The sequence below is a fragment of the Thunnus albacares genome, chromosome 19 (genome assembly GCF_914725855.1).
Source record: "Thunnus albacares chromosome 19, fThuAlb1.1, whole genome shotgun sequence".
Lineage (NCBI taxonomy): Eukaryota > Metazoa > Chordata > Actinopteri > Scombriformes > Scombridae > Thunnus > Thunnus albacares.
The window spans coordinates 9364615-9391655 of NC_058124.1; the positions used below are offsets into that span (position 1 = coordinate 9364615).

Here is a 27041-nt window from a genome sequence, read left to right on the forward strand (position 1 = left end):
ACTTATGACAGTGGTGGTGTATGCAGTGTAGATTTCTGTTTAACTAAACTGTTGAAGTATGCTATGAAACAATGCTATCTTTATTTACCCCCTAAAAGGGCTTGGTTGTAAGTTGTAGGAGTATTACATTTTCAAGTAACAAGTTATATTGTTATATAATTGTTATATTGTCTCTAGTTTTATAGAGTAAACACACTGCAATGACTATAATAAACAATAAAATGCAATTAAAGCACAATAATGTGATATGTAATAATATAGAGCACAATAAAACAAATGGTGGCAATATATACAAAATACAATTTAAACCATTCATTAAGGTCAGACAGGAAGTCAATAGTTTAATAAACTCCAATATAAAGTCAGTCATCGGTGCAAAATAGGAAATACGGACATAAGAACTGAAATCATTTGAAGCAGCAGGGATTAAGGAGTCTTTTGCTCCTGAGCATAGGTACTCAGAGGGCATCATACTGCCCTCTAAAGGGGGGACCAAGAAAGTGTTGAGAGGCACTGACCTTTCCTCACCTGACAGTAATTTTTGTAGCTCTTTTGAATAAACTCAATTTCCTTCCAGCACCACAAGGTTATAATGCAAAAAAATAAAATTAATTAAACAAATCAAATATATATATCAAGTTACTGATTCTAAAAAGCTGTCTGTGTGTGTTTGTAGATATTTAATTTGATTTTGTTTCTAGATATTTCTGTGATGGCTAGCATCGTATGAACTGCACCTGTTTGCCATCGGCCCCAAGCCCTGGAGGTCCGGGGGGCCCTGGAGGGCCTGGTTCGCCTCTTATTCCCTCAGACATTTTGATGATGGGAGGACCGCTGCCAACCTCAGATGGCTGGCAAACACCACACTCGCCCTAGGGAAGGGCAAAGAGTCAGGAAGGTTTGTTTGCATGACAATCAAGCTAGAGGACACAAAGAATGAATATATACAGTATGTCTACTCATACCTTCTCACCCTTAAGGCCAGGAACACTAAGACCAGGTAGTCCTTGCTCTCCCTGTCAAAACATGAATATAATATTAAAGCAACATGGGATGAGATAGTGTCAAGGGGTATAATCAAAAGGTATAATCACACATATTGTTTCTGAGCAATGTCACATGCACACGTAGAAATAAACTAGAATAACTGCAAGCTTATGATCAACGTCAGTTCATTTTGCCCTGAACTGCACAAACTGCAAAAGTAAGTACATGGAAAATATACAATATCCCAAGAATGAGACCTCTCTTTCAGCTCAGACTGCATCTAACGACCTGGTCGGAGCCCTCAATTTTTTAAAGATGGTGGATGGTTTTGCACAGACATTTGTGAAAACACCTGTTTTCAGATAAGATGGCTCAAACTGTTACTGTGTGATTATGGCTAATGGCTCTATCACGGTGTTGAGTGTTTATGCTAAAAACCTTTCAGAGAAAAAAAAAAATCAATAACTTGTGTGAAAAGTTTCTTTTCATGATCCTGAGTGACTGATTAACTATACTTATTAAATCCTATGAATGAGAATTTGCAATATTGTAACAGGTATGGCATAAAGGTACATAGTGTCAAGTTGTGCAGGAAAACAGAAGTAATTTCATACACATATGCTTATGTCACATTTTGAAAATGCAAGGATGAGTGCTGATTGCAATATCAACTTTTAACTCCAAACTGTTTGTAAACTTTTATTGGTTTCCAGCAAGTGGGTTTATTTCTACATATATTTAAATGTATTATTTGTTAGCTTCCATGAACATTTTAATTTTTACTTTGCTGTACACACATCCTCCATCGTTTTTAAAATGGGTAATCTGTCTATAATTACATGTTGTACATGATTTCTTTTTTTAAAAACTTTTTTTAAACTTTTTTTTAAAAAGTTTTATTGTTTTTCATTTAGTAACCACAGAAAAAGAATAAGTCTTGCCAGTGAGGTACACAACATATTGATACAACTCACAATATCTCAGCCTTCATACAAAGGTTTTAGTAGTATCATTGTGATGGGTTTTATAAGCCATCCATTTGTCGCATTTCTTTATACATAATTTCTGAGTGCACCAATACATTCTTGACAGAACATAACAACCTTGACTATAAAAAAAACAACACTAGACCTTTCTTACTCTGAAAGCATTGAAGAACAAAGTCAAAATCCAGACAGATATTTAGAATGTATCCAACCTCCTGCTTCACAGTTATTGCACTCTGTTCTCTTACCTTCGAACCTTTCTGTCCATCCTTGCCACTGGATCCCCTTGGTCCAGGTTTTCCCTGTTATATGGACAGATTTCATTTCATGACTTAACTGAATCAAGATGTGAAGCGAGACACTCTGTTTCAATGAACTAAATCTGAACTTACCGGCTTACCATCAGCTCCTTTGCTCCCCACACTACCCTGCAGACAAGCAAGAAATAAAAAAATTACTATCTGAATTTCACAAATTGATAAAAATGGATGGCTCTTTTAAATTGGTAATTCACATTTCATAGTAAGGTGCGCCCTACAGGCAACCATGTCAAATACATTTGGTTTTTCACTGCCTAAGCTTTTCACTAATAAGTTCCCCACTGAATAAAATCCCTATGGCAGACAGTTTTGGACCCTAAAATCAGTCCACCGCGGTGATTAACTTCCTCATGAAGTCTATTAAGAACCCCATTCAACAACTTACTGAGTGAGTTCCCCTTATGTAAGCCTTTAATGCGGTCTGCTATTGAGGTCACCTACTCTCAGTCCGATTCTTTTTATGTTACTTACCATTTCTCCTTTAAGGCCAGGTGATCCGTCATTTCCCGGCTCCCCCTGTGGTGCAGAAAAAGTGAATGATACATAATTTTAATGAATGTGCTTATCACTGCTCACAAAGAAATAGACATATATTCAAACAAAACCAATTACCTAATCAGTTGTCTTTTACCATGGGTGTTATATCTCATTGTTTCCTTTTTAGTAAAGTCCTCCAACACTAACAAGATAAGACTGTTTGTTATTGTTTTCACCTTGGTTGTGTTTATGACTATATCAAAATGCACTAGAATCACATTAATCCTTACTAAAACAGCAAGAGCGCGCATAGACCTACTTGTTCTCCTTTCTGTCCGATTCCAGGCTCTCCTTTCTGGCCCTTCTGCTGCAGGATTTGGGCTTCGAAACCTGGGACCATGTTCGCAGGCAACTCTCCGAGAGTGGGGCACACAGAACAAGGCTCACCCTGAATCACATGGACAAATCAGATGTGGGTCAATGTTGTCTGCAAATAATGATCCACATTAGGACATATTTAAATAAGATGTCAATCAATAAAAAACATACTGAATTGACATTGTAAGAAGTGCAAAAAGTTAACTAATTAGACTACTCTATCTGACTGACAGCTAAATAAAGTAACCCGAACAAGTGACAAGAAGAAAGAAACAAGAAAGAGATTTAACCTCAAGCTTAATAAAGACAACAAGCTGACCTTTTCACCTTTGGCACCTTCTGATCCTTGTTCTCCCTGCCAAAACATAGAAAAACACAGACATCAAAGAAAGCAAATTAGTCCCAGCTCACCCTGATGACCATGTTGGTTTTGAGATGTCGTATCTAGACAAGGTGTTGTAAGCATACAGGTCATTGTAATTAGGCAGATGTTGTGGTGTGTGTGTGTGTGTGTGTGGCAGTCATGCACATATGGGTATAGATCTAGCAAGGTGGCCATGTGTAGGTGTGCTGAATATGTGTGTGTGTGCGCGCTTTGGTCAGTGGAGTTAAGTTCAGCTAGTTTGCTTGCATCGCTTTAGGAGAGAGCATTCTGCAGTGCTGAAGTTAGCATAACTGAATGAGTAAGAATGCCGATGAGTGTGTATAGGTCACGTTTGCACAGAATATGAATGAACCATAAGCAGTAAATGAATGAGGGGGGAATCTATACCTTCTGTCCCGCCTTGCCATCTGTACCTTGAGGCCCCTGGTACATATATAGAGAGAGAGAAAAGAGGAGAGAAAAGAAGGAATGAGCCAGAAGTTAGAGTGTTGTTAGCTCAACTTTGTTAGAGTGAGGTCATATCTCACTCTCCCTCTCCTTTGCTCTACCTTCTTCTCCTTCTGCCCTAACCAGGTATGACAGATGGATGCTGGTGCTATTGGAAATCGTTGCACAGAGAATCTCATAAGGCTCTAGATTTATACCCCACCCCCCACAAATCATTCCTTATTTCACCTGCCGGGGTAAGTGGGAAGATACAGGCTCAACAGAAAGAGAGAGAGAGAGACATGTTAAGATTACATTAAGAAAATGACCTTAGCCTTGAAGAGTAAACATTTAACAGCATACCGCACTTTCTTTCCTTGCTGCAACACAGAGAGTTACAAGGGCAAGTACAACCCCGAAGTAGAAATAAACTACATACCTTTTGTCAGAATGATAAGAAAAATAAAATATATCCACTATCAAACAGGAATTCAAGGTTCAATTGCCAGCTACAGCTCAGATCACGTCTACTACTCCCTAAAAAGACATGTAGCAAGATCGTAAAAATGTTAAACTGAACATTCAGGGCAGTTAAGAATACATTACAGTTTGACATTATGGTACAACTGTCTGTTGTGCTTACAGGCAGTCCTGTATCTCCTATTCCAGGTAATCCAGGCTCTCCTTTAGGGCCAGGCTTTCCTTGCAGAGCCACTGTGTTGCCCATGTCTGCAGGCAGCACTGGACACACTTCGCATGGGTCACCCTGAAGATTGAACAAACATGCAATATGTGGATGAGAAAGCACACAGACATGCAGATAAAGAGATTAAAGACAATGTTTACAGGGTATTATACCTTCTCTCCTTTAGATCCTGCTGGTCCTCTTGGTCCCTATGAAAACAGCAGAATCCCAGTCAAACACTGATGTATCAGCTCACAGTCAGAATACAGTATATTGGAAGCTCATGCATACATTACTGAATACCAATCAATATTTAAAAGAGTCTCTCACTGGATCTCCAGACAATCCATCTTCTCCCGGAGGTCCTGTATCGCCCTGTTAACACACAGACCATTGCATGTGTCATATACAAACACAGCTACCCTGAAAGCCATCCTAAAAAAAAAATCCTGTTGGATTTTAACTCATGCGTTATGTCATTCTGGGTTTTGTAAGTCTAAGTGTTGGTAAGAATTTCTCTAAGCTTGTTTCCATCACTAGGGACAATATTTTTTTTTTTTAATGATCATAAGTCATTTGCCAAAGGGTTAATGTACCTGGTCTCCTTTTGCACCACCCGGTTCACCAGGAGGTCCCTGACAAGAAAAGAAAAAGACTCTTTTTTAAAATGCTTTTAGGCTGTGAAAGCCAATAAAAGCTGCACCAAAAGAAGGAACCCTGCCAAGTCCTGCCCTGCACTTCTGAAGCATTTTGTCTAATAAAACTACTTTTTGGTCAAGCTGAGACCATCTAAGAGGAGAGAAATGTGAGGATATTAATTTAATCAGTGAAATGACAAAAAAAGTGCATATAGGCTTTTTTCTTCCTTCAGAGTTCTTTAAAAAACACACTCACCGCGGGGCCTGGCAGTCCAATTCCTGGTGGGCCTGGCAGTCCAGGTTTCCCTGGCTCTCCAGCCAACCCCTCAGGACCCACCAAACCTGGGGTACCCTAGGAAAAAAGTTCAACACAACTTTGTTCAGTCCAAACTGAACTGAATGTAAGTGACAGACAGGTTGATGCTAAAAAATTCCCAGACTTAATGCAGACAGACCTTCTGTCCTTTGGGGCCGACTACACAGATGGACCCTGCTCGACCCTGGCAAATGGTGACAGACAAAGAGGGAAGTGACGACATCATTACAGGTCAGTGACATCATCAGTGTCAGCCCAGAATAATTGAACAAGCTCTGTACACATCTATCTCCAAAATGTCTTCTTAAATAGTGAAAGAGACTTGTTGATTTCCCTCATTTGTTTCACATATCGCAATTGGAAATAGCAAGAAGGGGAATTGTAGAGTCTGTAAGATGTATTATCTTCAGTGGTGCATATGCAATATTTTCTGCCTGCCTGATTCAAGTCACATCAACAAGCACATTCATATTCACAATGTCAGATGGATGGGAGGCTTAAGAAAATCTATCCTCCACCAAATCCATCTGTCCACGACAAGCACTTAGCCTGGTGAACAGCTAAATGTGAGAGCGTCTGATGCTGAAAACCAGGGGAATATCTCGGAGCACACACACGTTGTAATTTGTTCTTCAAAACTTTTCATGCGTTTACAGGATCACTGCGCTGAACAGGGAAGATTAAAAGGTTTAAGTCTTCCTGAATAGGAGTCTGCCTGTGTGAGAGACGAACAGCACAGTCAATGAGGCAGCATTGATTGTGCAAGCTTTGTTGCTCTAGCCTAATCTAACAGGCATTAACAAGCCGACTTAACGCCATGGGAGAGAGGAGGGGAGAGCAGATATCAATGGGAGTCTGAGCTTAAAGAGTAATACCATATAAGTTTACTGAATATCCGCTCTTAGCCTGATAAAAGTGACGGTGTAAGTGGATGGTGTCTGAGGACATGAGGGCATTGTGAGTGCATGCTCACTTATAAATATACTATACATTCCAAGCTAACTGTTTGACCATTCATGGATACTTTTATTGATTCTAGTTTCACCAACTCTGTCAGACAAAGCATAAGAGAGCAAAAGACTAAAAAAAGTAGAAAATAAAAAACACTTACGTCCCTCCCAGGATTGCCAATGAGACCCTGTGGACCAAGCTCTCCTTTCTGACCCTTTTCTCCCTAGACGGAGCCGGAGCAAAAAGGTGAGAAGCACACAGAGAGAGAGATGAGAGGAAAAATAAGGGGTTAGAAATTAATTAGATGATCATTAGAAGGTCATATCTTCATTATCCATCACCAAAAGTTTCGTAAACCTTTCACCTTGTACCCAACTGCTTCGCCCCAGTTGGCAGGCTGCGCCTGTGGAGAGAAGGAATGGAGACAAGGCCCAGATCAATGACCTGGCTCTAAAGAGACATCACACACACACTACTGGAGCATAGCAAACAACACAGTAACCAGTCAGCAACCCGTATGGACGACCAGCAGGAACCATATGCTCTACTCATACACACATACTCACACACACAACCTGAAAAACGCAGGCATGCATTCATATTATGCAGTCATGTCAAACAAATCCAAGAAACTAAGGTATATACAGTTCATCAATCAGCTGCATCAAAATTATACTTATGGCTTAAACATACACAGAAACATTTACATGCATATTCACAGTCACAGAGACTTGCACATACACACAATGACTCACTCACAAGTAAATAAACACACGAAAGCACACACTCATTCCAAGAGCATAATTAATAACGGGCCTGGATGCAAAAAAAATGAGGTTTTGAATAAAGATCAAACAAAATAGCCGACAGGTTAGAGGGGTTGAGATGCAGTGGGATGTGGTTCTATAACCTGTAACAGAAGATTGGCACTCACCGGCTCTCCTTTCTCTCCCTTCTGGCCCTTGGATCCCTCTGCGCACTGAGGTTAGAGACACTTGGTTGGCATGTATTATCACAGACCACTCTTGGCTAGATTTCAGACTCATAGTACTGTGCTGCATGCCAAATAACGAGACAATGCTTTTCTGCAAAATGAGGCTCAGAGAGTGAGACGCAATGGAAAAGTTACTTACTGGACCTGAATGGGAGCCAGAACAGTCATCACCCTGAGATGGAGAGAGGCAGAAAAGAGAAATGATTGTGGGTTGTGTATTAGAATCAGTGAGCACTGAAGAATGAACATCAGCTAGGCGGCGGATTGGTTCATAGCGAGCATCATAATAGGCTATAACAGCATCAAAGTGTGTGTGTGCATGCGTGTGTATGCGGAAAAGGTTAAGTAACACCGTTCAACACTAGGCATGTCTAGGCACATGTGATGACATCACACATTCCGCTGATATTAGTCTTGCTACACACACACACACACATACATAGACATACACAGATATGTGTGTCCGGATGTCTTTCTCACTCACCCGGTCGCCTTTTTCCCCTTTTAACCCAGGCGCTTCACCGAGATTTACTATCTGCAACACACACGCACACACACACACAGTTACACACTCCACTATGTTAAATTTGGCCTGACGTGATCTAATGAAAAGAAGTGGGAGTAAAGATCAGTGATCCTTACATTTTCTTCCCTATTGAGGAGTAAACAACCAGCACACTACAGACAGACAGAGAGAGAATGATTATCATACTGTATATAAAAATCACTAAACCATGCGTATGTCTGTGGAAAACGGGGCTCATGAAGGAAGTAAACGTGCTGTCTTTCTTCACTTGTAAGTCTCTTTGGATAAAAGCATCCGCCAAATGACAAAATGTATATGAAAATGCAAATGTTGTAGTTTCTGTTATCACCAGATGATGGCACTGTTACACAAAACTAAACTGAACCACTGTGCTGCTACAGTATACTGTTGAAAGGATGAGAGGTGGGCAAGTGGGCACACACACATGCACACATACATGCACGCACAAACACATGTCCCATGGGAGACGGAGATCAATAGGAATGTCTGATTCCCACAGCACTGGAGAGAGCAGACCAGCTGCTCTTCACAGAAGTGCACACACATACACACATATACACACACACATACCAAATATGGATAAGCATTATAAATAACTGAAGCTTTTTTAGTGGAAGCAAGTAATTAAAGAGTCCCCCCACCCGGTGTTTGTGGGAGCATTGCTTTCACACACCAGGAAGCTTGCATATATTGAAGCTGGGACTATGAGCTTGCTGAGCAGACGAAAGGGGGCTAGTAGTAGCACAGGAACAATGTGTAATTTTCCCTCTTCCTTTTTTTCCTCCCCTGCTTCTTACGAGCTACAAATCTATCAATGGCTGGCTCAACCAGCTGCAGTGACGAGTCACTCTTTCCGAGCTCTTGTCTGAAACTGTGGGCTTAGTCAAGTCCTCACATAGTTCCACTTAAAACCTCAGCAGCTTTGCCTTTGTTGTTTACACAGTGAGTACAACCCTCAAATGTGAAATGGAAGAGTAAGATTGCTGCAAAAGAGTAGTATACATTCTTTGAAATATCTTTGTAATTAAGCTTACCCGCTGTCATAACTACTCTTAATTAATCAAACTTAAATCAGTTTGACAAAACACTATATTTACTGTAGAATAAGTTGGTATTTTCATATGCTTCATTTGTGTTGTTTGTATATACTGTATGTTAGGTTTGATATTTACTCTGTACTTTCTTTTTCACAGCAAACATCCAATTGTGCATTTTCAACTTGTGGCTCACTTTATGTATAGTAAATTTATATATTACATAAGCTTGCCTGCTGGCAGTTCAAAAGATTTGGAGGTTGCTAATGGCTTTTAGCATTAGCAACTTAAAGCTGCATTACTTAATTCTTTTGGCCATTTGGCAATAGCATAATAAGCTGTAAATATAATACTAACATATTATTATGTTAGCAAAAAATTGCCTTTTTACACATTCATCAGACACACAGCAAAGTTAGCATTCATTCAGAGTTGAGTTTCAGGTGACCCAACAAGGTCAATATTCACCCTCCTTTTAGCTCTGTGTTGGTCTCCGACACAGAGCTCTATAATTCTATTATTAGCATCCTGAATCAAAATTTCAAGTTTGGCATAAGAATCCTATTTAACATCCAAATAAATAGGATCACTTTTTGATATCCAAATTCCCAATACACAGGCTCTCATTCTATATTATGTATGCCAACATCTATGCTTATTCATTAGCTTAAACATTTCAAACTCAAAAGACAGGCTGAATCATTGGTGCCAACATCCTGTCAGAGAGGCTTGCTTTTTGATATTAAACATCCCACTGCGCTCATTTTTTGGCATTGTCTCTCTAGTGTCAGGTCTTGACAGAACAAGACCCAACACACATTAATGAAAATCTACTATCAGTATAAACATAAATTAGTAATTGCCTGGGTTGCAATTTTCAAAATGAGTATGTAGAATCTATTGTAGTCAGGGTTTATGTGTAAGTGCCACTTTGTCTAATACATGATCAAATGGCAAAGAAAGGAAGAAGATTCTAGGACTTTATTTCTGTAATAGCCTCTTGTGTTAATAGATTCCTGCTGATTGGCAGAGCAAAGCCTTTTGACTCACATAACCAAGAAGTCACTGTAGCAGGAACACACTATAGAGGAACAGCTGAAGCAGCTTGACATGATCACTGAGGAAAATTGGTTTCTGGCTGAGCTTTAGGATTGTGCAGAATAAGCCAAATCTACCCTGTACTCGGATCATTTATTACCATAATCACATTAATACATAGGCCTGCTTGGCATATTTGTCTGATAGATGTTGTACTGCATAATATCAGGTTATATTATCGACAGACTCCTATGGGTACTGTGCTTATTTTTACCCTGCAAAACTGTCGCTTGTGTAATTTGACCAAATTAAATTCGTGGCACAGAAGAAAAGTCACTTTTGTTTCTTTGCAAGTGGGTGCCCCAAGTGGCAGGGCAAGCTGTGTGTTCCAATCCAGGTAATAACCTACATTGAGGAAGTCAGGGGAGGCGTCCAGCTGCATTAGTAAGCACACACAGGAGCGACATAATGAAGCGTCTAGAGTTTTGTATTCTATTTGTGAACAGAACATGCCTATTGTAGGTGAATGACAAAATTAATAGGCAGCAGCAACTCCCGACTGAGACTCAGCGCATAATGAGGTGTAAATCAGTCCTCAGTCAGTCAGCAAGCTGGGCAAGGGAGGGAGGGAGGAGGATATAGAGATAAACTATTTCTTCTTCTAATCCCATGCACCACACACATATGAACATATGGCCTGCATATTGTCTTCCTGTCTGAATTTCAGCAATAGATATAAGTTGGGAGTCTACACATCCATATACCCTCTTATCCTGGATCCTATTTCAGGATGTACAGGGTAAAAAGAAGGGTACATATTGGAATTTTGAGTCTCCAATTCACCTAAACAGCATGTCTTTGTTCTGTGGGAGGAAACCGGAGAACCTGGAGGAAACCCACGCAGACAAATGAAGAGCATATGAAATACACAAAGCCACGGTCTGAGCCACTGAGCACTCCAGAAAGTCCAACCAAATCAATAACCAAACCAACCAACCAAATGGTTGCGCTATATGTGTGGGTGCGAATTGTGAGGCTTACTTTCTCTGCCAGATCCTTGGAAGCAAAAATTTCCTGTTGGTGGAGAAAAAGAAGGAAAGAAATAAAGAAACTGTCAGGCCTGCTTCTTCTTTTACATCATATCTGTCAGTGACCTCAATATTGCTACCATTTTTGGCTTCACAATCGGTTTGTCTATGTTTAGACAGTAACGCTGACAGTTTCATGGCCGAGACTGGCTCAGCTTATATTCAGACAAGCTGAATCCAATAGCTTTGAAGGCCATTCTCAGAAACATTACTTAGTCTGCTTGTCACTACTTTGGCAACACCATATCATCTTGCTTACTTCTTACTTCTTGCTCAAATTGTATCAACAAATGCATCTACATTTTTAACAATCTCCTCAAACCTTTGATCATATGCTTCACATTCCCAGTCACTGGCAAGTTCTGCGGCAGTTCATAGTAATAGTCAAACTAAATCTCTCGAAGATGCTCCCAGGAATGGCAGGGATTGCATTTGAAAGTTTCCATAATATCAACGTCATATGACATCTTTGGCATAGGCAAGCTGTTGTTTCCTGTTGCATGTGCAGTGCATCCTTTTAAACCTTGTTGGCATTACAATTCATTGCATCAGATACGCAAACAAAGAAAGGAGAAATAAGGGCCATCTACACAGGCCATTTAACAGTTATTCTTTATTCTGAGTGAAAAAATGAGATGAAAGGGGCCGAGGAGAGAGAGGAAGAGAAGTACTGTATACCTCATGAGCCCTGAGGCAAATAAAGAGATGGACTGTGGTTTGTTACAAATCAGACAAAAACAACAAGAAAGACAGGACAGACAGAAAAGTTGAAAAGAAAAAAATCTGTTCAAGGAAGAGAGTTGGAAGAAGAGAAATACAGGGTTTCAGCAAAGGGAAGAGAGGAGGACATTTTACAGTTGATTTTGGACTTCAACATAAAAAGTCAAGTAGAAACACACTGAGACTGGGGAAACAAGACACACATAAGCCTTTGGGTCTTCTGAGGACTCGATGACCTTTCAGCTGGGAGCTGGGTTGAAAAGAGTGCAAGAAAGAGAGCAAGAAAAAAGAGGTTTACAGTGTGGGAAGATAAGAAACAGTGTGGGTGAGATTTGTCATACCTCAGGAAAGCAGTAACTGCTGTGACCCAAGCACAAACAGAGCAATCTTATAAACACCTTTGCACCAAGCCTAATACAATTCATTACAAACTCATGCTGTGCAGTCAAACCTTGTTCAAACCAATAGACGTTTATATTAAATTGCAGTGGGGATCCAAAAGTTTCCAAAAATACCAAATAGGTCAGACTGAATTTTGGAAATGTGAGTGAGGTTTAGAGGTACTGGTAGGTGGATTTTGTTTCCTTTGGGAAGATCCAGCCTAGCTGTTTCCAATCTTTGTGTTATGCTAAACTAAACTAATCTAAGGCTGACAGTAGTGTCATATTTACCATACAGACATGAGAGTGGTATTGATCTTCCAATCTAACTCTCAGCAAGAGAGCCAATAAGCATATTTCCCAAAATGCTGACCTATTGCTTTAGAACCACTAAAGAGAAAACAGGGATATACATTTCCAGAAATGGAAGTTCCCCGGTAGTTGACCCCAGTTGTGCTAACCCCACAGGAACAATGTACAGCACAAAACACATGATATCCCATGTATGCTGAGTTAAATATGTTGTCACTCAGTGAGGCTTAGTTCAATGGAACCAGTGCTATGACTCAGTAACATCTGGTGCACACACTGGAATCTTGGATTTCATTGTTCATTTACTGTGTACAAAGCTAACTTGCGTATAAAAATAGAAACTCCTCAAATTTAGTGGGCACCTGTATGTGCATGTGTGTACATGTTTGTGAAATGACAATAAACAAGACAGGAGGCAGGAATTACTAGAAAATAGAAAACAGAACAGAAATGTGTCTGGGCTGTAAGTTAAGCATTTGTAGCTCAGTAACGTAAAATGGTAAAATTAACCCTGGAGCATTTTACTATATCAGACTAAACATCATGATACCATATTCAGTCTGCAACAACTGATAGTAGAGGAGAAGGACAGAGTGTGACAGGTGAGAGTGAGAAAGAAACAGAGATGGCTTGCCTTGAGTTATTGTAACTGTGTCTGGCTAGAACCATCTGTGGGATTGATTACTGTGTCCTGAAGTCTGCCAGAGCTCTAAGTTAACACGAGCATTCCACAAGACAAACATCAGGTCCTAATGAATAGATAATTGGATATAGATCCCATTAAAATGAATGATGAAACAAGTGGGTGTGGAAACAAAAGTAAATTGCCTTTACGTTATACTGGAAGAACTTCATGTATCAGGCAGCATTGAAGCAACCATAAAAAACACCATGGAAATTTATGGAAAAAAACTTCTCCCATGTGTTGCATAAGGCTCTATTTGTCATGCGCTCGACACAGCCCACGGATACTTTGAACGATTGCTACCAGCAGACTTAACTGAAGTCATATAAAACTCAGAAGTGCTAAAGACTCCAGCAGAGTAGAAAACATGTTTTCCACAGCAGAGTTTCAAGGGAGCATAACTACGCCATTTGGTGTAAGTCCTACAGTCCAGTGTTTGCTTGCCAGCAGGAGCATCTCAGACAACTCAAACTGCCTTAAGAACAAAGCTCTTTGATGCCAAGTGCGTGTCTGTGTCTGTATGTCTATGTCTTGCCTGATGAGAACCATATGTTGTGATGATTCATGATGGAAGAGACACAGTTTACAGACGATCTCATGACATTTTCCCCTCAATTTGTTGGTGGACTGAAATGCTTGCTATAGGTTTTACAACCTATAGTTACAGTGTCATTCTATGTGTTTTGCATTGTTTTGTATCTGTACGAACAGTAAAATTTCTTGCTTTGTGTGCATTTGTTTGCAAGGAGGCTGTTACCTGGTTAAATGTGTTTTCCAGGTCATTCTCAGCCGCACGTCGACTCTTGGGAGCATCAGGTGGACACTGCAAACATGCAATAAAAAATAATTTAAGACAGGATAAAAGAGCTGTTATGTGCTTGGATAATCATTCTCAGAACTGGTTTCATTCAAACTTGTCTGATAGGACACAGGTGTTTTGTACTGATGTTCTCACTTGGGGTACCACAAGATTCTGTGCTTGGTCCATTATTATTTACAATCTATTTATACATATCATTATTCCAACACAAACCTATACTATCCATTTAATGCAAATGATACAATCTGTCTAATATTTTGTCCACCTCATTTACATATGATGGCAGCAATATATTAGAAACATTCCACTACAACACCAACACCCACTATGACCTCAATAAAAAAACAGTGGAATTATTGCCTTTTTGACAGTGTCAAAAAAACTGAAAATTTAAAGGCTTTGTAAAAGTAGAATTCATGGCAGAACTGTTGTATTGGATTGAATTAGATTGTAGAGGTATACCTAATTAAGTGGCCAGTGAGTGAAATTCAACCTGCATTGTACACCTTTCTTTGATGGTTGAGCTATCATTTAACACATCATCTGGTAGACAGCAGATATTTGATTAAAAGATGAAAATATTTCCTTATTTTTAATCATATATAATGTTTTTCTGTAGTTGGTGTATGACAGTCCTAGAACCCACTGGCTATCTGTTTGACAACGATTTAGCCTCCAGGGGGAACGGTCAATATTTCAGGGCTTCTGGTGTAACCAGCGGTTATCCGGATAATGCATGACGGATATCTGGGACTTCTTCTTCCATGCGCCAGTCATTGTTTACAGTCCAATTAGCAACTTGAGACGGTCCAGATGACATTACAGCTAATCTCTGTAACCAGATGCATATTAATGCAGATACTTTTTTTTTTCTTTTTTTTTTTAAAACCTAATAAAAACCAAAATCATCATCATACTATAGCCAATGGGTTCTATAGCCAAGATTGCATTTTGGCCAATGCGTTCCACCTCTTTTGCTCTCCATACGGACTGTTTACCTGCATGCAACCAAAGCCCACTCAAACGTGATCAGTCAATACTGCTCAGACTACTACTACTACTACTACCACTACAGAAACCAGAATGCTTCTGGTACCAAAATCTTGTCCCGTTGCCTACAGATTCATATGCAGATATCTGTTAATAGAGATTAGTGTATGTCAAACTCCAGATTTCCACTAGGATAGAAAGCCTCTTGGGGCCTTGCCAGTAGTGCAGTGCAGTAATGGCTGAGTAGCATAACCGTAATATCAAAAGTTTGAAAACCAAATTTGTTGCATGTAATACCCCTCTCTGTCTTCCACTTCATTATCATCTATCCAAAGCAAAAGAAAAACTTTTCATCTTGTAGAAATGACTGAAAACAGTCAAATCTTGACTGTATGTAGAACAAGAAGAGTCTTAGCATAGCCATGCTAGCAGCTCTGTAAAGCTGTACTTTGGCATGGCAGGACTTTTGCTTTTGCTAAAGTCAGCATGCTTGCATGCTCACAATGATAATGATGACATGCTTGTTTAGCAGGTGTGTTTGCCATGTTTACCATTTTAGTTTAAATGTTAGCATGCTAACATTCACTAATTAGCACTAAACATAAAGTACAAGTATTAGGTCATAAACCAATACTAGACCAGTATTGGACCATTTAAAAAAAAAATACCTTAAGATTAGATGAGTAAAGGGATCATAAAATCTATTTCAATTTATAATGAGAGGGAATATCACTATAACCACATATGTCTCATTGTGGCACTAGATGAAAAGTCAGGGGATCAGCAATGTCAGTAGGATTCATCCTCCAGGGACCATGAATGTCTGCACAAAACTTCACAGCAATTCATCCAGTAGCTGTTGAAATATTTTAGTCTGGACAAAACTGGTGTACCAACACACCAACCAACTGATGGGCATTGCAATTCATAGAAAATGGCATTCATCTAACACTGAGTATATTTGAAATTAGCTGATGAGAGCACATGTATAATTTTCAATGACATCTACAACAATGAAATGTTGAACTAAACAGAACTAAACAATCTAAACACCATGAAATAAAACTAAAATGTAATATCTCTAAAATCCAATGTCAAAGTTATTGACAACTAGCTGTTCTTTCCTTTGTATTTCAAGAAGCTGCAGACTTCATGATTGTACAGGAATTCGAGTGAGTGTGTATGTGCGTGCATGTATGCTCCTTCACTCCTCATTTCAAATTTAAGTGGAGCTTAAAGGGAGCCCTGCAGCACACATGCCTTCAGCAAAGGAGAAGAGGATTCTTTCTTCAAACTCTCTAATCAATTTTACAGCACTCAGTCCCTCCTCCAGAGGACCCTACACTTTCAAACTTGTGAGGTAAATTCTCACCCTATTTGTATCTCTCTCATAAATTCATTTGGTAATGAAAAAGACACATATGCATGCACACACACAGACACATAAGCACACACACCCTGGAGAATTTTCTGACAAAAAGTTGGCTGAGCACAAAAATACCAACAGCTTAAAAATAAACCCAAACTGGCTGTTTGCTTCCAATACCTGAACATCCGCTTGCTCTGTTTTCACATGTCTGGTAGAAATACACAATTGTATTTAAGCCCATAGAATCTGTTTTCTCTTTGATAAGGTTTTTGTTTGAAGCCTACAAACAATAACTGCACAAAAATACAGATTAAGAGAAGAGGTAAATGGGCATGAAAAAGGGAGATAACTATAAAGGAAAAAATGATATAAAATGGCACTTCTAAATCTGCAAAAGAGAGCAAATGATACTTTTAATTAAGCATTTACACTAAGGAGTACAAACAGTATTGGAAAACCACAGTTGATGTGGCATAACTGCACACAATGGAATTACTTTAAGCCCTAGTCAATTTGTATACATAATACCCTATGTTAAACAAAGCCTCCGAAGAACATTGTGTTAACCAATATAATAAGTCAGGCTTTTTCATATTTGTGGAAGGCTAAGTTAAGTAATGGAAGGAGTGCTATATGCAGTAGTAAGGTCTCCTCCTGCATAACAAAATCTAAGGTGAGCTGCCAAGTCTTCTTTTTTTTCTTTTCTGATGACCTAAAAGAAGTTAATAAAAAACAGTATTCTGCATTATGAAGACAAACTTTTGCTGATTAACAAGAATAAGCCTCCAGAGCAAATGTAGAGACTGTTGGTGTGTGGTGTTTAATTGGTGTTTAATTCTGATAATGCACACTCAGCTTTTCCTGCAGCTGTTGCTGCAGTAAAAACCTTCAAGTGGATGACTGACTTTTATTGTGAAGAAGCTGCAACAAGTGTTGAGTTATTGTCAGTGGAGTTAGTTTAGCTTAGGTTCAGAGAATTTTAACTGAGGTGAGATGATGCTCCAAATTAGCATTTCATTCGGTGAGTTACTTAAATAAAACAGAACTGAACTAGAACTGTAGGTGAGGAGAATTCAGGGTGTATCCCATACAAATTCATTGTTAGACAGTAATGTAATGTTAATGGTCTCACCCGAGCCCCAGGTATCTCGCAGCAGGCCTCCTGAATGGCAAGGGAGGGGTCACAGTAGAGCATCACCTGCTGAATGTCCATCTGAGAGAGCAAGAGAGAGAGAAGAGGAGAAAAAAAGATATTGTGATATATAGTATTCCATGTACAGGCCTCCATATGTCCTCTGCTTTGTTTATTCAATAATGTAAAAAAAAAAGTTTAAATGAGGAAGTAAACAAGGTTGAGAGCCAATTCATTTCTCATTTATAAAATGTATTAGGCAAGCACTTTGTCAGGAGGTTTCTGTGTGTGTGTATACAAGTGTGTGTGCGTGCATGTATGAATACATCCTCCCTGTGCTAACAAAAGACCCTGCATACTTTCTAAGTAGGCCAGTTAATTGATCATCAAACTAAGCGCCTGGATTACTGGATCTATTTAGTGTTAATAGTGCCGGCTCACTACAGGCCCACTCTCCCAGGTAGTCCGCTCACTTTTTAATCAGGACTGAATGAGATTGCCTTAAAGAAAACAGCCCCTCAGGGGCAAAGCCTATGGTCTAAAACACATACACAGACAAATACACAAATATGAATATACACCTACACACATGGAGAGAATGAATTATTTCAGTACAAAGGCCTTTATGGGATGTTAGTTCCCATAAAATTATTTAACAGCGCACTACCATGCCATTCTCTATGGTGAAGGTCCCAATAAAGGAAGTTGGTTCATTCAAACCACATCTTTAAACGGACCATATTATGAAAAAACTGACTTTTTCAGTGCTTGTGCATGTGTATTTTGGTCTCTGATGAGCCTACTAACACACAAATAAGTGAAATAAGACCACCCAGTCAGTTTGATGTGGGCAGGCTTGCTCTGTACTCATGTGATTCAACAAGCCCTTCAGATGTGGGGCACATGTGATGAAGCTAGGCTAGGCTAAGCTAAGGGCAAAAAATTTACGCATATCGTGGGGCTGGACAAGGGACAGAGCCACTGCTTGCCGACACACGGCTGCTGAGCCCCAGGGAGCTCTGCAGGACAGAGCCGGCCGGGGAGCACAGCCAGAGAGTCCTGCGTCACTGCTGCTGCTGTCTCATCTTCTGAAGGAATAAACTCTCTGATCTGGAGCAGTTTACCGGCAGGAGGAGTTTGTTTTTCAAACTTTTGGGATTTAGTGGATTTATCTTCAATCTTGCTTCTCAATCTAGCCGGAGCTAACATTGGAGTCACACACCATTTCAGCTGCTGTAATCAATAATAAACATCTTAAAAGCCAGTGATTTTATGTAATTTTAAAGTTACACAGTATGTAGATATCTATGTGTATAACAATAATACAATAATAATAACATGCCTTTAGATGATGTGTGTATGTCTTTAGATTAAGTTATTTTATCTCCATTCAGAAAACAAGTATTTTAAAAGTTGTTTGCTTGTCATCTTGCGGACAGAACTGACAAAGCATGAATTCGGGCTTTTTACAAATTGACATCATGATGTAGTTATTTCGGTATCCATTTGATCCGTGTATTGCAATTAAATCACCGCAAAATCTAACTTTATTTATAGTCAAACTGGCCATTCCGAGCAGGGCTGCTTAGACACGATGAGAAAGCTGCTGTGGTGCTTGATCCTTGTGCTATTTTGACCAAAGCATGTCAGAAACATTTTATTAAGACCCCAGGGAACTGAGTTTGTGTGGAACTTGTGGAAAACGGGTATAACATGGCCCATTTAACAGGCTAGTAACAGTTTGTTCTTCACACAGAGAGAGACTAAAGGTCACCACACTTCCAAAGACTGAGTTTAGTTGACATTTACATTGCAAATCTTAACCTTGATTAAAAACTCTTCTATAGTCAAGACAGCACAGACACAGTTATTTTGGTGAGGTTGTGGAATTTTTATTCAGTTGCCAGAGGAAATACTGACCAAAAATATCTTTAATTAGTGTTGCCCATGATGGGTTTCAATTTGTATTCCATTGCCCTTTGTACAGTGACTTGAGGAATTATTTGTTTGACAAGATCCAATTGAAGAATCCTGATTTATTTTGGTTGTCTGAAGCTAATATGTTCAGTTAGCTTTTTAATGTTGTTTAGATGAGATTTATAGGAGATGCTTGGCAGCTAAAACAGAGATGTATCCATCACATCAGGACACTTCTGTTATGTTAAGTGACTGCTCTGAAATGTGCTCTTCTTGAATTTGTGTAACTGTACATTCTTTGTCATGTGGCTATCCTGGTTATTGTTTAGTGTCTTGTAAGCCCATATGGGCTAGGCACAAGAAAGGTGCAGGACGCTTAAATAAACAATCAATCAATCAAATCTTTTCTTTATATTCTCGCCCATTTCTCCATAAATCCATACCTGCACAGGCTGAGCATTTGAAGCCCGAATGCCCAGCAGAGTGTGTCCGTCAGTGGGCAGATCTCCACGGGGCTCCAGGGGTTTTGTCTCGATGGAGCTGCAGTCCACGTGGAGGGAGGCGGCCTCATGTTGCACGCTGATGGCCACCTTGTGCCAGCGCAGGTCCATCAGGGACTCCACACCCTCCCCATTGAAAACGCAGCTCACCAGGTCAGATTTGGGGTCTACCCCTCTGGCTCTCAGGGACAGGGTGCCATCAGGGCCGTTGAGGTCTACAGAGAGCTGGGTTTCAGAAAGAGAAGAGAAGGCAGTGGCTTCAACAAAGAGTAATATGTACATGCAACTACCACCTGACAAAGCTGTAGAACACAGTAGCAGAGATGAGGTAAGGGGGAAGACATATTAATTACACACGAAAGCAGCACAGCCAATCAATCACTCCTAATGAGGGGATTTGGCCTCCATCCATCATACACATTGAGTATTTAAATCTGGCCTCAGACTCCTAGTGATTATGCGGACTCTGAGGGACTCCAGTGCTTCATTATGGAACACACATGAATAACAATGAAGGTGAATGAAAGAGGAGAGAAGAAGATGATCGAGGGAGGAGCGATGGAGAGACAGGGAGCGGATGAAGAATAAGATAGGACAAAAGGCGCGCCGGAATGAAAAGGGGGGAGAATTGAAAAGGTGTCGCGTGAGAAAAGATCGATCGATCGAAGTGGAAAGTAGATGACTATGCAAAAGAGAGATGAGAGGCAGCAAAAATGAGTAGACAAAGGGAATGATGACTACAAGGTGGGAGACTGAGAATGCTGGGAGGAAGAGGACAGGGGAGGAAGGTAAGGCAAAGAGAAGGAAGGTTAATAGAGAGGCAGGGAAATATGGATACAGGGATGTCTGCAGGAGGAAGAGAAGAACGTGGACAACTCAACAAAGAGGGAGCAAATAAAAGAAAAGCCAAGGCTAAGAAGATTGAATTTTAAACAGGAAAAAGGGCTGCACCTTTGGGTATCCCTGCTGATCAGATATCTGGAAGAGGTAGATGGTGTCCCTCAGGGCAGCCTTCTTTAACGCCAGGGTGAAGATCAGGGTGAACTCCTCAGGTAGGCCATGAGGAAACACATGACTGCAATACAGAGTTCAGTCAGTCAGTCCTTCATATCTGAGAGCTCTGAAACTGTGAATCTAAGTACATTATACAGGTCAGTTAATTGTTATGGGGAGCAATTAGTTATATTACTTGTTACATTATTTTTATTACTCAGCAAAGCTCCATCAAAGGTGACCTTCCAACAACTCCAAAAACCCCACACCCACATCACATCAACGAGCAGCTAGACACAGACACCAAACTGATATCAACCCTCCATCAAACTCTCGCTAAGACAGCTAGCAAGCAGACCCCAAAAATGCCAAAGTAATGGAGGATTCCTGGGATTAATAACTGTAATATAAATATGATTGTAATCACTTACAACACTTGTAAAAGAAATAAATTATCACATTACTGTTACTACATAAGGCGTCACTGCCCAACACTAGATGTAAATACCTGTGTATCGATGTGTACGTGTGCAGGTAAGGTTATTTGTATGGGCATGAATGTATATGAGCATATTGTGCATCTTGAATGTGTATATATGTTTTCATGTACAGACTGTGAAAAGACATAAGTTCCAGAGAGCTAACATCACTTCAACTGCGCTTTTGACAAATTAAGATAACTTTGTGGTTCAAGTATCTTCCTTTGATATAAAGCGACAAAGTCTTGTGTGTGCTTGTACATGCCTCTGTGTGCATTTTTATATTCTATGCATGTGTTTTTCTTTCCCTATTTTTCTCCTTCTTGCTTTTTTCCTCACACTGTGACTACAGTCAGTAATACAATGCAAAGCCTGCTGTGTATAACCCTCTGGCATTAATTTTCATAGCAGATACAGTCCAGCAAGCCTCATCCCTCAGTTTTGGTCAAGGGCATCTGAGCACACAAATACACACACACACACATATTCACTGCATGGAGGTGTGTGTATATGTATTGAGAGATGAAGGGTTCACAAACAAGCCCAGTGAAATGCATGCTCGCTGAGATGGTGGACACTTTGAAATATTCTCTCTTGCTGTATTTCTTTCTCTCTCTCTCTCTTTACTCACACGCACACACACACACATGCACGCAAGCATACACGCACACACACATGCATGCAGAACTGTTGATGCTGGCAGCTGGTTTCCCACTCCTAGAAGTGGGGTGACAGTGATTTATGACTGAGGGAAGATCCAAGGGAAAACAGCCAACTACAGGGCGTCAAAACAAAGAGAGGATGAGTAGGAGAAAAGGTGAGAAAGAGAAAATACTGAACCTGGAGATAGAGAGAAAGAGAGAGAGAAATAGAGACAGAGGTGGAGAGATCTAGAAATTCTTTGTAGTATATGGAAATGCACAAGAGTTTGATATTAACTAATCCACAGAAAAGTGTGTAGGTAGACAATATGAAGATGGTAAGACAGACAGACAAATAGAGAGAGAAAGAGAGTGAAATCAATGTTGAGAATAGAGTTGTTTTGCTGTCGATTAGTGACATGAGCTCCAGGGCACAAAACCACTCACAAACTATTGACTTTTAAGTTGGAAGTACCTCACCTTGGCCTATTACATTCAGGGTCCCGGAAAGAAAACACATAAACCCCACAGACACAAACAGACACACACACACACACACACACTTGTACACACATGCAATGGGGAGATAAATCACTCAGTATGGGCCAGACAGATTCAGATCTAGCCTCTCCCAACTCAGAGAGAAAGTTACTTCTGCTGTTTTTTTTTCTTTTTCTTTTTTTTTCTAAAAGAGAGAGACAGAAGAAAGTCAGTGCACACCAGAGAGGCACAGGGGAAGAGGGAAAGAGGAAATCTAATGTTGAAAAAGCAGATCTCTGGTTTAAGATGGAAATATCACCTGGAGATGAGTGTAGACACCCTTATACTGTTGATTGTGCAGGAATCAATTGCTTACACTGGAGCAAGTTTCTATCCTTGATGCATTATACAACTGATAAAAAAAAAAATTAAATATCTAGTACCTGACACAAAAGGGTTTACAAGAGTATAGCTAGTTTTAACAATCTCAATGGCCAAATGTTACATGATGCAACTATTTTATTAGTTCTATCAGCTGAAGCTGATGGCAATGTCATTAGTTTTGCTGAATGATTAGGCTATGCTAGATAAAATGTCAAGGCATCACCAAAGTTGTAACAATTCTGGGGGGATAGTTGTTCAGACATTTAACTATGAACCAAAAATGTCAACCTCATGGTGGCACGACAGGAAAGGTCAGGGGATTACGAAAGGCATAAGGGATACATCGCCTGGAAACCATAAATGTCTGTAATAAAAATTGTTCTAATCCATCCAGTGGATATTGAGATATTTCACTTGAAGAAGTGAAAAATTTGACATGCTGGTTGTGCTAGATGAAAGGTCAGGAGATCATCAAAGTAATTAGGATTAATCCTTTGGGGCCTTAAATGTCTGTGCAAAATTTCATGGCAATCCATCTAATATTTGTTGAAATATTTCGGTCTGGAGCAAAGAGGTGGACCAACTGATGACCGTCATTGCCCTGACTGTACAGCCCTGCCGCTAGCGTGGCTAAAATATTTAGGACTTGAGGACTCTTACTTGCAATGATGAGAACATCTATATGCTGATGGCTGGTTCATATACAGTATACTCTATTGCCATTCTCAGCGCCAGCCCAAGCCTTTTTGTGGATCTAAGCAGAATTTAAATCTCTTGTCAAATACTGGAAAAGGTGACCAGTGGGACAGACTCCTTAAAAAAATGTGCACCTCTGCTCCCATCTGCACAAATCCAGTTGAGCTGCTAAACACTGTGGTTATAGCAGCTCTAAGGTTGAAGCACTTTAGAAGTTTGACTCAGAAAAGAGCTAAAAAAAAAGGGCATGTATACTCATTCATTCAAACATTCCCCAGGTTTATAAAAGTTTATACGGTATAAATTCTACAAAGTTACAGCCCCAAAACAGCAGTCATTTTCTATTACTAATGCATTGAGTCTGGGCAAGCTCGCTGTACATGCTCAATTCAATAATAGCCAGACTAGCAATCATGCCCCATCACCCATGTAGGCTGAAATGCAGTATCTAAAAGTGTATCTTTCTCTCCTCACTGACTCATATCCCCGCTCTCTAAAAATATAATCTCTATTTCTCTCTTTCGCTTTTCTTTTATTCCCCTCCTTTCATGATTCTACCCTGGTTACAGAAACATTTAAAGAGCATGAAAGCCACCACCTTTTCTGCTCCATCTCTTTAGTTGCTTATAATTTTGCTGATCTTGTAATCAAAATTGATTCTACAGTTGTTCTTATTAATTCATTTTAAGATAAGAGCAACAGCAAAATGCTTAATGTGCAAACAAATTGTAAACTAAACCAGCGAGGTCTAAATCACGGGCAAATGGACTTGTTTTAGGTTCTTGGAGACATTTCACCTCTTATCCAAAAGCCTCCTTCAGTTCTGAATTGTAAATTGTACCACTTTTGCTACATGATAATACATGTTAAATTCATTAAATGTATTTCAGTTCTGTCATAAATGGCTGTGATCTTGACCTCATAATATCACCTGCATTAAAGAAACCTTGCCCAAAGCAATCAAGTCATATTTCTGTGAAATTAAAATTGATGTGACCAGTTATGGCTAGTGCCTATTTCACTGTCAACTGACAATTGAGAGAAGCGAGAGACAAGTAGCTTCATCTGGCTGTCACTCATCTGTGTTAGCTTGGATTAGCTGAGTGGATTAGCCTCTCATACAAAGCAAAAACAATGCTTTCCAATTACTGTACACATGCCTCACATTTCAGTCAACCTCAACAATAATGAATTAAAAAGCTATTTGAGTGACAGGGAGCCTGTGCTGGATGGGAGCCATGTATTATACAATTTCAGAAATACAGTATATACTCTAAGGCAGAGAAAGGTTGAAAATCTAACGTAAGCTGCTGCAACTGCACTCATACTGTACACACAGGGACAGATTTAGGCACACTAGCACACACACATATGCATGCATAAATGCTGAGCACACTTACTGAGAGTGTTGCTGAGAAAAAAGCCATAGAACAACCCTGAGGGTTTGTTCTGATGCATTCACTTATTGCCTGAATTTGAACCTTTAACCCTCTTGTTCCCTCACAACTGCATCCCTTAATCGCCCATCTGTTCTCCGCCTCCACTCTTCTAAATGCCTGAAACCCTTCCACAAAATGAAATTTAAGAAGGCAAAAGTAAAAAAGAATTTAAAGCAAATAAATAAAGAGAGGGAACCTTATAACTAAATGATGCTCATAGACAGTCATCTCTGATTTTATGTACTTTTGGGTGAGACACGAAGGCAAAGGCGAAAAGGCAAATACAAGAAAAGCAAGCGTCTCCTCTGATTCTTTTTAGTCATTTTGGGAAACATGTACACAAGACAGTGAGTTCTATGTATAGGGAGAGACAATGAAAGGTAGGCAACAGGCAAGGCTGATGTGCTAACATTGATTATTCTAAAAAGTCACCCAGGTAGCATTCTTGCTCGATAAAACTGACAGCAAAGCTCTCGATGGCATCAGGATTTCAATAAAAGCTGTATCATGACAATCCCTAACCAACAGCAGAGAGAAGATCTGCATGGTAAGAAGCAAAACAAAAACATCTTGGATTTTCCTCTTTGGCTAAAAAGATACTGATTTCCTGAGAAGTGACAGTTTTTTTTAGTGTTTTTCCCCCTTTCTGTAAGCACGACTACTCTCTAAGCCTGTGACAAACAATATATGTGACACTTTTAGAACAAAATGTCTCTACCGAAAAAGGACTGTTTTGTAGATAGATTTATTGGGCCTTCAAGCAAGTGGAGCTCACTGTGCTGGACAGAGTGATAAAATACTCCAGGCTGACCCAATTGGCAAGTTCTGAAAAACTGCTTTATCGGTGGGTAGAAAGAAGCTCAGCCATCTGAAAACCAGCTATAATTCAGAAGAACTGAAGAAAGAAAAAAACAAAAAAGGGGGCTGAAAAACAGCCAGAACGTAACCCTAATAAACACCTGTCACAAAATTCCAAACACAATCTAGACCCAACTACTGTCTAATAACAACATGGAAACCCAGGAAAGCATAATTACACCATGTCAAGCTGCAAAACCATGTCGTGCAAGGAAGCGGTGCTCTGTTGGGATTTTATGGCTGCAGGTCTCTTCGCCCAGAAACAAGTTCAGAACAAGCTCAGGCTCTCAAATGCGTCTATCAAACCGAAACCTGAGTAACTTTTTTATTTTTTATACTGGCAACTGCATCATGCCTGCTAATCACTCCTATTGTTTGTGCTCAAGCAAATAAGTCAGGCATTTCTTATGAAAACTAATTACAATACGTAAATGTGGTTACAACCGGAAAACCAAAAGGTTGTTACAGTTCAGTTTTACAAGCCAGTGTCAGTGGTGAGGGAAATTAAGTGGTATTTCTGGAAAAGCAATCAGAGATTGACTCGTGGTGTATGGTTTGCCAAGTATCTGCTTATTACACAACAGCCATTGGACAGCGCTGAAACGTTGAAGAGAGGGTTCAGAGGCTCATCAGCCGTAGGGTGTTCAGTTTCTCTGCCTTTCCTTTGTTCAGACATGGCATGAAAAGAAAGAGTCTGTCAACAGTCCTACAGAAAGCTGAAAATCCAGCAGAAAATTCATGTTATTTCACTTCCTGTTGTACATTCTCGACCTTCTATAGCTGTACACACTGTGTTTTTGTGTGAGTGTTTGTAGGTGCTCGCAGAAGAGCAAGGCGCAATAGGAGAAATGTACAGTAAACTTACTCGGTGGGGCGTAGGAGTGCAGTCTTGCCCAGGCGGAGAATGACGGGTCCACGAGAGTTACGGATCTTCTTGACATCTGGACTCTTCAGCAGGGAAAATCTCCTCACCACATTAAAACCTGACAATAAATG

General features: G+C 39.9%; 1 protein-coding gene across 8 annotated transcripts in view; it reads right to left on the reverse strand.

Annotated features, from left to right (window-relative positions):
* col16a1 (collagen, type XVI, alpha 1) overlaps positions 1-27041 on the reverse strand; it is a 70395-nt gene that overhangs the window by 27850 nt on the left and 15504 nt on the right. For 3 of the 8 annotated variants that reach the window (XM_044336666.1, XM_044336665.1, XM_044336662.1), the window contains exons 4-29: positions 26911-27028; positions 21027-21150; positions 20019-20300; positions 17659-17739; positions 14105-14170; positions 11204-11236; positions 8186-8221; positions 8028-8078; positions 7683-7715; positions 7484-7528; positions 6914-6952; positions 6710-6772; positions 5738-5782; positions 5539-5634; positions 5241-5279; positions 4975-5019; positions 4818-4853; positions 4603-4725; positions 3921-3956; positions 3468-3503; positions 3090-3218; positions 2765-2809; positions 2366-2401; positions 2222-2275; positions 966-1016; positions 738-872 (exon numbers count right to left, since the gene is read on the reverse strand). In XM_044336666.1, the coding sequence (XP_044192601.1) occupies positions 738-872; positions 966-1016; positions 2222-2275; positions 2366-2401; positions 2765-2809; positions 3090-3218; positions 3468-3503; positions 3921-3956; positions 4603-4725; positions 4818-4853; positions 4975-5019; positions 5241-5279; positions 5539-5634; positions 5738-5782; positions 6710-6772; positions 6914-6952; positions 7484-7528; positions 7683-7715; positions 8028-8078; positions 8186-8221; positions 11204-11236; positions 14105-14170; positions 17659-17739; positions 20019-20300; positions 21027-21150; positions 26911-27028 (1877 nt within the window). The remainder of the gene's footprint in view (positions 1-737; positions 873-965; positions 1017-2221; positions 2276-2365; positions 2402-2764; positions 2810-3089; positions 3219-3467; positions 3504-3920; positions 3957-4602; positions 4726-4817; positions 4854-4974; positions 5020-5240; positions 5280-5538; positions 5635-5737; positions 5783-6709; positions 6773-6913; positions 6953-7483; positions 7529-7682; positions 7716-8027; positions 8079-8185; positions 8222-11203; positions 11237-14104; positions 14171-17658; positions 17740-20018; positions 20301-21026; positions 21151-26910; positions 27029-27041) is intronic. The other 5 variants (XM_044336663.1, XM_044336664.1, XM_044336667.1 and 2 more) reach the window with 5 other exon arrangements.